At 41.5% G+C, this 13146-nt stretch overlaps 1 protein-coding gene across 1 annotated transcript in view; it reads left to right on the forward strand.

Moving 5' to 3' along the window:
- LOC134741699 (CD151 antigen-like) overlaps positions 1 to 13146 on the forward strand; it is a 237029-nt gene that overhangs the window by 209677 nt on the left and 14206 nt on the right. The window contains exon 3 of the mRNA XM_063674577.1: positions 2428 to 2619. Coding sequence (XP_063530647.1) covers positions 2428 to 2619 — 192 coding nt within the window. The remainder of the gene's footprint in view (positions 1 to 2427; positions 2620 to 13146) is intronic.

The following is a 13146-nucleotide window of genomic DNA, read 5'->3' on the forward strand; positions in this document are numbered from 1 at the left end:
TTCTTACTAATTCTTAAACATTTAAAACTTTCGCGTTTTGAACACATATTAAATCACATTTACAAACCTGTGTCGAAACGTCGGTAAATAAAGGTAACAAAATAAATTCGCGATAGACCCGTTTGTAAATGTGATTTAATTCTTAAACAGTCCAAAGCACGCAAGTGTGGGATTGGGACTGTTATTTTCTGTCGCTTATCCAGAGGACTACATTTCAAAATATAAAACAATTCAAGGAACCTTCATGCCAAATTTCAGCTAAAGCGGTTCAGTTGTTAAGCCATGAAATGGTAACAAAGAGGCAGGCAGAATTACTTTCACGTTTATAATATTTGTACAGTTGTAATGGGATTTATAGACATAAAGCTGATTATTTTTGACTGGTATTGTTACTACTTGGCTTGGCACCGACTTCAAACATATCAGTTAGTAACGCATATACTTAAACACGGAACCCTAAAAAGGATAATATATTATTTCATCATTTTTGAAGTCGGTTTATCTTTTTTTTATAAAAGTTTATTTTTCCATTTTTAGTTTTAAGACATTGTTACGAGCGTGACGCATAAATGAAAAACATAATCATGTTTAACTCAAAATTCGTAAACTTTATTAAATAATCAGAATTTCCACGAGTCCGTCTGGGAAATCATTCCTATCACTAAATCCATTCTCCGCCCCGCCACTGACCTAATCCCTCAAACCCCCCGATCACTCAACCTCACAGCACATCAAGCCCTGATCACTGAACCTCTCGACCCTAAACCACCAACCCTTCAACCGCCATTCCCCGACCCCTAACCCCAGACCCCTTAACTCCTAACCCTAACCCCCAATCCCTTAACTCCCAACCCCTCAGTCCCTAACCCATCAACCCATCTCCCCTCAACCCCCAACCTCAAACCCCCAAACACTAATACCCTCTACCTTCACCTCTAACACCTACCTCTCACCTTAGTCTCTTTGGTTGTTTCCAACACTACCTACATCCAAAATCATAATACACATACGAGGGAAAATCCACATTTCATCCGTGGTCTTCATCATCAGTAGCCTTACCACGAGTTTGACATTGATATATTCGCTATCGTGTGCGTAACTGTATGTTTATACATCTCGCTCGTACTGGAATATTAGTGTACGAAGGAAGTTACGAAGACGCTAGGGAATATTTAGTGTCAAACTCGTAGTTAGACTAGTTAGGCTACAGTTGCACTACATCAAATTGGTGGTTTTTGGGAGGAAATGCTTGAGTTACTTTAGAAAACACCGAAATCACCATACACGTGCCTTTAAAAATTGAAGAGTTCCCTCAATTCCTCACGGATTCCACCATCAGATCAAAACCAAAAATATTACGAGAACACCTTGGAGGTAACTTCTTTCAAACAGAAAAAGAATTACTCAAATCGGATCATGGGTGCCGGAGTAATCGCTGAAATCATTATCATCATCAAAATAATCATTATCATCAGCTCCACTTCATCAAATTGGTGGTTTTCGAGAGAAAATGCTCGAGTTGCTTAAGAAAACACCCAAATCACCATACATGTGCCTTTAAAAATTAAGGAGTTCCCTCAATTCCTCATGGATTCCATCATCAGAACAGCACCAGATTAATGTGGGACCACATTGGAGGTAGTTCCTTTCAAACAAAAAAAAATTGTTCAAGGCGGACCACGGGTCTCGAAGTAATCGCTGAACCTCCTACATAAAAAAAATCATAATCACTATCATCAAAACAATCATCATCATCAGGACCACTTCATCAAATTGGTCGTTTTCGAGAGAAAATGCTCAAGTTGCTTATGAAAACACCCAAATCACCATACATGTGCCTTTAAAAATTGAGGAATTCCCTCAATTCCTCAGGGATCCCATCATCAGATCAGAACCAGATTATTATGGGACCAACTTGGAAGTAGCTCCTTTCGAACAAAAAAAGAATTACTCAAATCGGACCACGGGTCTCGGAGTAATCGGTGAACATACATAAAAGTAAAAAAAAAATAGCCACAACCGAATACAGAACCTCCTCCTTCTATGAAATTGAAGTCGGTTAAAAATGGGTTAGTATTAGTATATATAGCAAAGGGGGGGCCTCTCTTGGGACTTAGAAATTTTCAGTGTAATTTTTTTGTTGCCAACATAACACCAATTTTTTTTATTGTTTTGTCGTGTAAGAAATGGCAAATTAAGTATATTTTGTCATGTAACATTTTTTTCTAGGATTAATAATTATGGAAAAAGGCGAGGTTGTAACTGACAATAACATGTTGTGTCCCATGAACGGCCCCCCCTATGCTATACCCCAACTAAAAATGTAGGAAGCAAACCGGTGTGTGCTAAAGCACGGTTGCTTTAATCGGATACAGGCGCGCGCTGTAAGTACAAAACAAAATCAAAGACTAACATCCTCATCTACAGTTTGCAGGCATAGGCGTGCTATGTGTCGGCGCGTGGACGGTGTCGTCGCGGCACCGCTACGTGCCGCTGCTGCCATCGCCGACGTATCCCGCCATAGCGTATCTGCTGATCGCTGCCGGGGCCGCCGGCCTGCCGCTGGCCGCGCTCGGCTGCTGCGGTCTCAAGACTGAGAACAGAACTAGTTTACTCTGTGTAAGTACATGACGACCATAGGGGACAACTAACTGCTGATCGCTGCTTACTTAATGGGCCGCCGGTCTACCGCTCGGCCAACCCATCGACACTCCGTAGTATGGTAAATTATGAACGTACTTGGTACCAACGTTGAGGCATAGAAATAATCTTATCGAATTAAAATGACTGCTGTTGTATTTTAGTAGCACATACCATAGTACTTGCTTTGCTTGCCAAGGGCCTAGCCTAACACTCTTTGATAGAGAATGATAGTCTTATTGCGATTCCTATAAGAGGAAAGAGAAAATAGTGCCATGCTTTGTCCTTATCACCGACCGGGTGGCATCATAGGTAGGAGGCGATGGCGAAATACCGAAATTTATAATGAGTGAAAGAGAAAAAATCCTATGCTGCCCAAATTTTATATGAATATTCCTTCTCTTACCCCCCGTCACTCGGTGGCGCGTCTATAACTACTTGTATTTACTATGTCTATGTTGCTTGCAAACACAGACGTATTATACTTTTCGTTAGGTTGGTATAATCGTTATATAAGTTTAGCTGTTATTTAAATGGAGGACAAATGGACAAATCTTTAAGGAAATGTGAAGTTTGTGGTGTCAGGCGTGTGAGAACTTCTAACGTATTTTTGGCCAGATTTCCACTTGATCCGAACACGTCGGTAAAATAATGTTTTTATGCGATATTTTCATTTTTAACTTTTGAGTCGTTAACAGTTACTAAATTAATTAGTTTGAAGTAGTTTTAATCGTGTACAATCCATAATTAAAACGAAAACATTATGTGAATAAAGTCTTCTTGTAAAAAACGGGGTAACCTTACGCTGCGTCTTACGTAGGCGAACACTCGCGAACGCGAAGCGGCGCGGCGCGGCGGACCCAAGGCGTTCGCGTTCGCAACGAGATCGCCCACGTTAACTATTTATTAATCTGTGCCCACGTAGGACGCTTCTATAGGTATCAAAGGATTGATTCACCCCGCTCCGCGCCGCGCCGCTTCGCGTTCGCGTGTTGTTCGCCTACGTAGTACGCTGCGGAACACACGAATGGTGTCCGAACAACTTATCGATAATCCCTTTATTTCAGATGTCCACTATGGGTAAAGTTAACAGGAAATTAGGATTTGGCGTATTTACCTATTCAAAAGCTGAATTTAAACAAGTTCGTTTGTGGAAATCATTTTCCATCCAGTGCCTGAGCCGGTGTAGGTTTATTTGACGTTCATAAGCGCATTGTAATATGCCTACTTTAATAAACTATCATGTGAAATAAAATTATTTTTATATTTTGCTTTTATTTTATTAACCCTCGTGATACTTAAAATTTACTGTTACAGTATAACAGTAGTACAGGACAGCAGCACGTATCGCACATTTATCGATATCGATAAAGAGTAGGTACTGGAAGTGTCGAGCCTTAGCGTTGTTTTTTTGTGTTGGCAGTATTGACATGTATTTGGTGTGTTGGCACAAAGTACGTTTATAATTCGGTTCAAGGCTTGTTCGAGAGTGCTGACGTAGTGATTCAATTATCTTTGCGCTTTTCGCTCGGCAGAGTACTTTCAAAGACAGAAAATAGCTATTTACAGTACATATGGTGCTACTTTCTCGCACTAGTGCGTAAAAGAGCACTTTTCGTGCATATGTCGAAAGTTTAAAGGGCCATATGTACTGTCAAACGTTGTACGATACACGTGCGGATAGGTAATTCGCAACTCGTGTCGATTTAAAACATTCCCTGCGGTCGTGTTAATTACCTATTCGCACGTGTATCGTACAACGTTTTACAGTACATATGGCAGTTTAAATTTTTGACATAGTTACGAAATGTGCTAATTTACGCACTAGTGCAGAAAAGTAGCACCATATGTACTGTAAATACCGTTGTAAAATATTTCGCAAGTTTTTACCGATAGACACGACTCACGAGAATAGGTACATTCCAGATTTGCGACTTATTCCTTGCGAGAAGAATTTATTCCTGAGAAATTCGAAAGTTGCCTACAGGGACGCAGTGGTAAAACAACTTTTTTTGTCCACGCTTTTAACCTTCTCGAGTCTCGGCGTCGTGTCAAACACAAAAGCTGTCACAAGGACGCCACGCCACCAGTGTCAAAACTAAAATTGAACCTTATGCGAATGCACGTAGGTCTATGTTGCTCTGTGGTCTGTGACGGATTAATCGGTCTTTGGCGTTGGACCTACGCTGCCGATATATCCATCATTGGCGTCCAAAAGGTTAATGCTGCAAATATTTTGACACTTAAACTTGCGACTAAACTAAACATTAATCAGCCTTACATCGTTAGTAACAGATGGTTTGAATCCATATCATACCGTATATCAAACAAGATAAAGTTGATATTTAAAACACAAATAATGACTTCATGATTACAACAACAATGTAGAAAATAAAATTTAAGTATTAAAAATCTATCTGTCAATCACCAACTAAAGATGACACACTGTCTCATTTACGATGAGTCAAATCATACGTAATTCACTTAACGTAATTCATTTGACAACCTTAGCGGTTGTGAACCTGACCTGTGATATCTGACTCACTTAATAATCAATTGACCTTCGAGTTCATCCTTTGTTTTTAGGCGGTGATATGTTAACAAACGCCTTGTAAACATCGAATAAACGGTGATGTAATTTGGAATCGTTCCATTCCACCATCATTCCACATTGTGATAAAATTAACTATTGCTTTACTGACCTACTTATATACCTACTTACCTACAGATGGTTGTAATGTACCTAACATCGTTATGATCGTATAGAAAAATATGTTCGCTAGGAATATATTTCACGGACTACGGATACTTCGACAAACACATATTAAAATTCAGTTTTGATTAGATTTATTCGAAGCAATAATTGTTTCATGTCCTTGATGTCCTTCTATTGTTTGACTAGGTCAGAGGTCGGCAAACTTCTTTTCCCCCAAAAAACGAGTTTTTAGACCACTGAAAACAACATTTTGAAATTCCTAGAACTAGTGATATCTACTGCGGTTGGATCTTCTTCTCAAAAGTTTGTCGACCCTTGAGCTAGCAGATCGGAGTAAGGAACCCATTATAATCAGGATGTAACATCTTAACTCAAATAATTTTTAAGAAAAAAAAACCGACTTCAATGGGGGATGCCGCTGAAAGTTTACTTATTGTTGATGGTGCACTCTTAGATTTCAGACAATGAAATGAAAAAGACAGCATATTTTGCCTAATTATCCTAATCCATTATTCCCTAATTTTGCCTAATTGCCTAATTATTATAATATTGCCTAATAATGTAGAAAAGAAAAGGAGGTAAAACCACCCACTTTTCTAGTGGCATTTCGTTTTTGTAAGGGTCGCAGTTCTAACCTAACCTAACCTACTTTTCTGATAGCATTTCGTTTCTGTAAGGGTCACAGTTCTAACCTAACCTAACCTAACCCACTTTTCTAGTAGCATTTCCGGGTCCGGGTCTGGGTCCGGATCCGAGTCCGGGTCCGTGTCCGGCTGTCCGGGTCCAAGTTTGGGTCAGAGTTCGGTCCGGGTCCGGATCCAAGTTGGGGTCCATGTCCAGACCCGGGTCCGGGTCGGAGTCCGGGTCCAAGTTTGGGTCTGGGTCCATAAGGAAGAGAACATCAACATCAACATAAAACAAAAATCAGAATATGTATGCCTTTCACATTGGAGGAGTTTAGGGCTTCCAATACCGGGATCCCGGGATACCGCCTTTTTTATGGTAGATTTCAATACCGGTATTTAATTTTGAAATACCGGGATCCCGGTATTTTTATTAACTGACAAAATATGCAAAACAAACGTAAACTACACATCGAAACGTTAAAATTCGGCATCACCACAAAGCTTTGCGCGCATAGATCTTGCGTCTTCCTCTCGTTTTACAATTCGACAGCATTCTCTGTCTTGCGCACGCGACGTGGAGCGGTAACATAATGTAGCCAGTCGGTTCCCAGTGCTTACGTGAATTGATGTGTACGTAAGCTATAAGCTCTGTAGTTATAGTTTCGCGCCAGCTGTGGTTTATCTGAATCTCACAACAATGTAAGTATGCATATATTACTTGTTTATTAGATATACTCGACTTATCGATCAAGTCACGAAATGGTTTATAACTCATATCATGTTTCTTCCGAAGGGAGAAATATACCACGTGTTATTTAAATTTAAATACTTAAGTACAATAGATAATTTTATTTAAATAATAAACAAAATAAATATTCAATGACATTGACGCCCAAATTCATTTGATTTTAAATTGGATTGTAAGATTTGTAAGACTGTTTCATGTTTGAATATAAAAAAAACACTTGTAACCGTTATGGGTCTTAGAACTTGAATTTTGAATATTTGTTTAAATGTGCGCGTGTTTCGAGTTGTACTGATTTTTATTACATTACAAGTGGGGAAATTGCTAATTATTTACTGATTTTTAAATTTATCTTGCATTCCAATTGTACAATTACCTGAAAAATTAACTTAATCAAATTAAATTATTATATTTTAAGAGGCCGGTGTCGATTTTAGTCGCAAAAATGTAAAATTGATAGATTTAGTCGGTGAAATTTTGCTACCTAATTGAAATTACAAGTACTGGTTTCTATTAGCACGTCTTCTTATCTTACCTTTTATCAGATCAATTTATTGAAAACAGACTCACTAAATTAGTTATGTTTGCTTTTCTGATGTACGTTTAGGTAAAAGCGCGTAAAGCACTGATTTTGTCGCTCTAATTTGTAAATTTCGTACAGTATGGACGGCTAAACATGGTAATTTTATATGACACATATCCTGTACTTGACGTTTATTAGACTACATTTTTATTATTATGACTTTGAAGTAGTGTAAATGAAAGTTAGACGAATCAAATTTTCTCCAGAAATTACTTCAAAACAAGTCACAATTTCTCTGAAAATCGACTTAATTTCAACGTAATTTTGATACTTAACAATCTACAACATTTGCTGAAACTATTTTTATACATCAATTTGTATAATTTACCACCATACATTTTTGATGGATTTTTAAAAACTGCCCCTTCTTTTCATATATTACCGGCGACGCACGCTCGCGACCTCATTATTAAAAGGCAAGATGAGAAGACGTGCTAATAGAAACCAATACTTGTTATTTAGACATTACGTAACAAAACGTGTATAATTTCAACGACTAAATCTATCAATTTTAAATTTTTGCTCCAAAATCGACTACGGCCTTTAAGTAAATTTGAGTGCAATGACTTAGCGAATGTTTAGAAGATGTTGTCTTTTATACAATGCACTGTAAGTGCTACTTTATTTATGTTAGAAAATCGTTGAACCTTTTATACTAAAAATGTTTCTGTAATTGATTGAGCTGCAAGTGCAGAAACTAGTCAATAGAGAGAAAAAGAGGCTTACAATTAAGTGATATCATTGTTAAAGATACTATATATTGTAACACGCATGCAAAATAAAAAAGAATTTGATTAAAATTTGGTATTTTTACTTTAAATTTACTTGTTTCCTATTTTTTTCATAAAAATCCCGGGATCCCGGTATTGAAGTTGCCAATACCGGTATTGCGAAAGGTCCGGTATTTAGAAGCCCTAGAGGAGTTCCCTCGGTTCCTCATGGGTCTCATCATCAGAACTCGAGCTTGACAAAAATATGTCTTAAAAACTTAAGTTGCTTAAGAAACATAAAGAAGAGGACAAATCGCCAAACGTAAACTATGCGTCATTAAAGAGTTTCATTCTGATCATCATCAGCAGTTCCACTTCATCAAATGTCACTTTTTAAAATGGAAATGCTGGATTTGTTGATAAAAATACAAAAATCACTATATGTATGCCTTTCACATTTGAGGAGTTCCCTCGATTCCTCATGGATCCCATCATCAAAACTCGAGCTTGACAAAAATGTTTCTTGAAAACCTAACTTGCTTAACAAACATAACGAAGAGGACAAACAGTGTTGGCCGTAATTGTTAATTTTAATTAACCATTGATCAATTTTATTAACCATTAGTTCCGCCATTAACCAATTGCATTAAAGTTAATTCGGATTAAAGTTAATTCGGATTAAATTTTTGAGACGTTAATGGCCATTGAAGTTAATTCGGATTAACTTTAATTCGGATTAACTTCAATGGGCATGAAAGTCAAATAATTAATCCGAATTACTCTCAATTTGGATTAACGTCTAATAAAATTACATTCGTGATATTTTAAAATGAGAGAGCAAAATGACCCTGACTGAACCCTGGCAGTAGTAGCAGTACCTACCTACTACCTAGTAGAATTCTGGTTTGGTGCAACACAGACATACGCGGTTTTGGTCATTTAAATCGTCTTGATGAGCACTTCGGAGAGCCGTACCCATGATAGAGCTGATGCTGAACCCTGGCAGTACCTAATGGATCTAAGGTTTGGTGCAACATAGGCACAGGCTGTTTTAGTCATCCGACTCGTCTTGATGAGCACTTCGGAGAGCCATACCCATGATAGAGCTGATGCTGAACCCTGGCAGTACCTAATGGATCTAAGGTTTGGTGCAACATAGGCACAGGCTGTTTTAGTCATCCGACTCGTCTTGATGAGCACTTCGGAGAGCCATACCCATGATAGAGCTGATGCTGAACCCTGGCAGTACCTAATGGATCTAAGGTTTGGTGCAACATAGGCACAGGCTGTTTTAGTCATCCGACTCGTCTTGATGAGCACTTCGGAGAGCCATACCCATGATAGAGCTGATGCTGAACCCTGGCAGTACCTAGCGGAACTAAGGTTTGGTGCAACGTAGGCACACGCTGTTTTAGTCATCCGACTCGTCTTGATGAGCACTTAGGAGAGCAATACCCATGATAGAGCTGATGCTGAACCCTGGCAGTACCTAGTGGATCTAAGGTTTGGTGCATCATAGGGACACGCTGTTTTAGTCACCCGACTCGTCTTGATAAGCACTTAGGAGAGCGGTACCCATGATAGAGCTGATGCTGAACCCTGGCAGTACCTAGTGGATCTAAGGTTTGGTGCAACATAGCCACACGCTGTTTTAGTCACCCGACTCGTCTTGATGAGCACTTAGGAGAGCAGTACCCATGATAGAGCTGATGCTGAACCCTGGCAGTACCTAGTGGATCTAAGGTTTGGTGCAACATAGGCACACGCTGTTTTAGTCACCCGACTCGTCTTGATGAGCACTTAGGAGAGCAGTACCCATGATAGAGCTGATGCTGAACCCTGGCAGTACCTAGTGGATCTAAGGTTTGGTGCAACATAGGCACACGCTGTTTTAGTCACCCGACTCGTCTTGATGAGCACTTAGGAGAGCAGTACCCATAATGGAGCTGATGCTGAACCCTGGCACTACCTCGCGGAACTAAGGTTTGGTGCAACATAGGCACACGCTGTTTTAGTCATCCGATTCGTCTTGATGAGCACTTAGGAGAGCAGTACCCATGATAGAGCTGATGCTGAACCCTGGAACTACCTAGTGGATCTAAGGTTTGGTGCAACATAGGCACACGCTGTTTTAGTCACCTGACTCGTCTTGAGCACTTAGGAGAGCAGTACCCATAATGGAGCTGATGCTGAACCCTGGCAGTACCTAGCGGAACTAAGGTTTGGTGCAACATAGGCACACGCTGTTTTAGTCATCCGACTCGTCTTGATGAGCACTTAGGAGTGCAGTACCCATGATAGAGCTGATGCTGAACCCTGGCAGTACCTAATGGATCTAAGGTTTGGTGCAACATAGGCACACGCTGTTTTAGTCATCCGACTCGTCTTGATGAGCACTTAGGAGAGCAGTACCCATGATAGAGCTGATGCTGAACCCTGGCAGTACCTAATGGATCTAAGGTTTGGTGCAACATAGGCACACGCTGTTTTAGTCATCCGACTCGTCTTGATGAGCACTTATGAGAGCAGTACCCATAATGGAGCTGATGCTGAACCCTGGCAGTACCTAGCGGAACTAAGGTTTGGTGCAACGTAGGCACACGCTGTTTTAGTCATCCGACTCGTCTTGATGAGCACTTAGGAGAGCAGTACCCATGATAGAGCTGATGCTGAACCCTGGCAGTACCTAGTGGATCTAAGGTTTGGTGCAATATAGGCACACGCTGTTTTAGTCACCCGACTCGTCTTGATGAGCACTTAGGAGAGCAGTACTCATAATGTAGCTGATGCTGAACCCTGGCAGTACCTAGCGGAACTAAGGTTTGGTGCAACATAGGCACACGCTGTTTTAGTCATCCGACTCGTCTTGATGAGCACTTGGAAGAGCAGTACCCAAGATAGAGCTGATGCTGGACCCTGGCAGTACCTAATGGATCTAAGGTTTGGTGCAACATAGGCACAGGCTGTTTTAGTCATCCGACTCGTCTTGATGAGCACTTCGGAGAGCCATACCCATGATAGAGCTGATGCTGAACCCTGGCAGTACCTAATGGATCTAAGGTTTGGTGCAACATAGGCACACGCTGTTTTAGTCATCCGACTCGTCTTGATGAGCACTTAGGAGAGCAGTACCCATGATAGAGCTGATGCTGAACCCTGGCAGTACCTAATGGATCTAAGGTTTGGTGCGACATAGGCACACGCTGTTTTAGTCATCCGACTCGTCTTGATGAGCACTTATGAGAGCAGTACCCATAATGGAGCTGATGCTGAACCCTGGCAGTACCTAGCGGAACTAAGGTTTGGTGCAACGTAGGCACACGCTGTTTTAGTCATCCGACTCGTCTTGATGAGCACTTAGGAGAGCAGTACCCATGATAGAGCTGATGCTGAACCCTGGCAGTACCTAGTGGATCTAAGGTTTGGTGCATCATAGGGACACGCTGTTTTAGTCACCCGACTCGTCTTGATAAGCACTTAGGAGAGCGGTACCCATGATAGAGCTGATGCTGAACCCTGGCAGTACCTAGTGGATCTAGGGTTTGGTGCAACATAGGCACACGCTGTTTTAGTCACCCGACTCGTCTTGATGAGCACTTAGGAGAGCAGTACCCATAATGGAGCTGATGCTGAACCCTGGCATTACATAGTGGATCTAAGGTTTGGTGCAACATAGGCACGCGCTGTTTAGGTCATCCGACTCGTCTTGATGAGCACTTAGAAGAGCAGTACCCATGATAGAGCTGATGCTGAACCCTGGCAGTACCTAGTGGGTCTAAGGTTTGGTGCAACATAGGCACACGCTGTTTTAGTCATCCGACTCGTCTTGATGAGCACTTAGGAGAGCAGTACCCATGATAGAGCTGATGCTGAACCCTGGCAGTACCTAATGGATCTAAGGTTTGGTGCAACATAGGCACACGCTGTTTTAGTCATCCGACTCGTCTTGATGAGCACTTAGGAGAGCAGTACCCATAATAGAGCTGATGCTGAACCCTGGCAGTACCTAATGGATCTAAGGTTTGGTGCGACATAGGCACACGCTGTTTTAGTCATCCGACTCGTCTTGATGAGCACTTATGAGAGCAGTACCCATAATGGAGCTGATGCTGAACCCTGGCAGTACCTAGCGGAACTAAGGTTTGGTGCAACGTAGGCACACGCTGTTTTAGTCATCTGACTCGTCTTGATGAGCACTTAGGAGAGCAGTACCCATGATAGAGCTGATGCTGAACCCTGGCAGTACCTAGTGGATCTAAGGTTTGGTGCATCATAGGGACACGCTGTTTTAGTCACCCGACTCGTCTTGATAAGCACTTAGGAGAGCGGTACCCATGATAGAGCTGATGCTGAACCCTGGCAGTACCTAGTGGATCTAGGGTTTGGTGCAACATAGGCACACGCTGTTTTAGTCACCCGACTCGTCTTGATGAGCACTTAGGAGAGCAGTACCCATAATGGAGCTGATGCTGAACCCTGGCAGTACATAGTGGAACTAAGGTTTGGTGCAACATAGGCACGCGCTGTTTTGGTCATCCGACTCGTCTTGATGAGCACTTAGGAGAGCAGTACCCATGATAGAGCTGATGCTGAACCCTGGCAATACCTAGTGGATCTAAGGTAGGTGGTAAGGCTCTATCATGGGTACCGCTCTCCTAAGTGCTCATCAAGACGAGTCGGGTGACTAAAACAGCGTGTGCCTATGTTGCACCAAACCTTAGATCCACTAGGTACTGCCAGGGTTCAGCATCAGCTCTATCATGGGTACTGCTCTTCTAAGTGCTCATCAAGACGAGTCGGATGACCTAAACAGCGCGTGCCTATGTTGCACCAAACCTTAGATCCACTATGTACTGCCAGGGTTCAGCATCAGCTCCATTATGGGTACTGCTCTCCTAAGTGCTCATCAAGACGAGTCGGGTGACTAAAACAGCGTGTGCCTATGTTGCACCAAACCCTAGATCCACTAGGTACTGCCAGGGTTCAGCATCAGCTCTATCATGGGTACCGCTCTCCTAAGTGCTTATCAAGACGAGTCGGGTGACTAAAACAGCGTGTCCCTATGATGCACCAAACCTTAGATCCACTAGGTACTGCCAGGGTTCAGCATCAGCTCTATCATGGGT

The sequence above is a fragment of the Cydia strobilella genome, chromosome 5 (assembly GCF_947568885.1).
Source record: "Cydia strobilella chromosome 5, ilCydStro3.1, whole genome shotgun sequence".
Classification (NCBI taxonomy): Eukaryota; Metazoa; Arthropoda; class Insecta; order Lepidoptera; family Tortricidae; genus Cydia; species Cydia strobilella.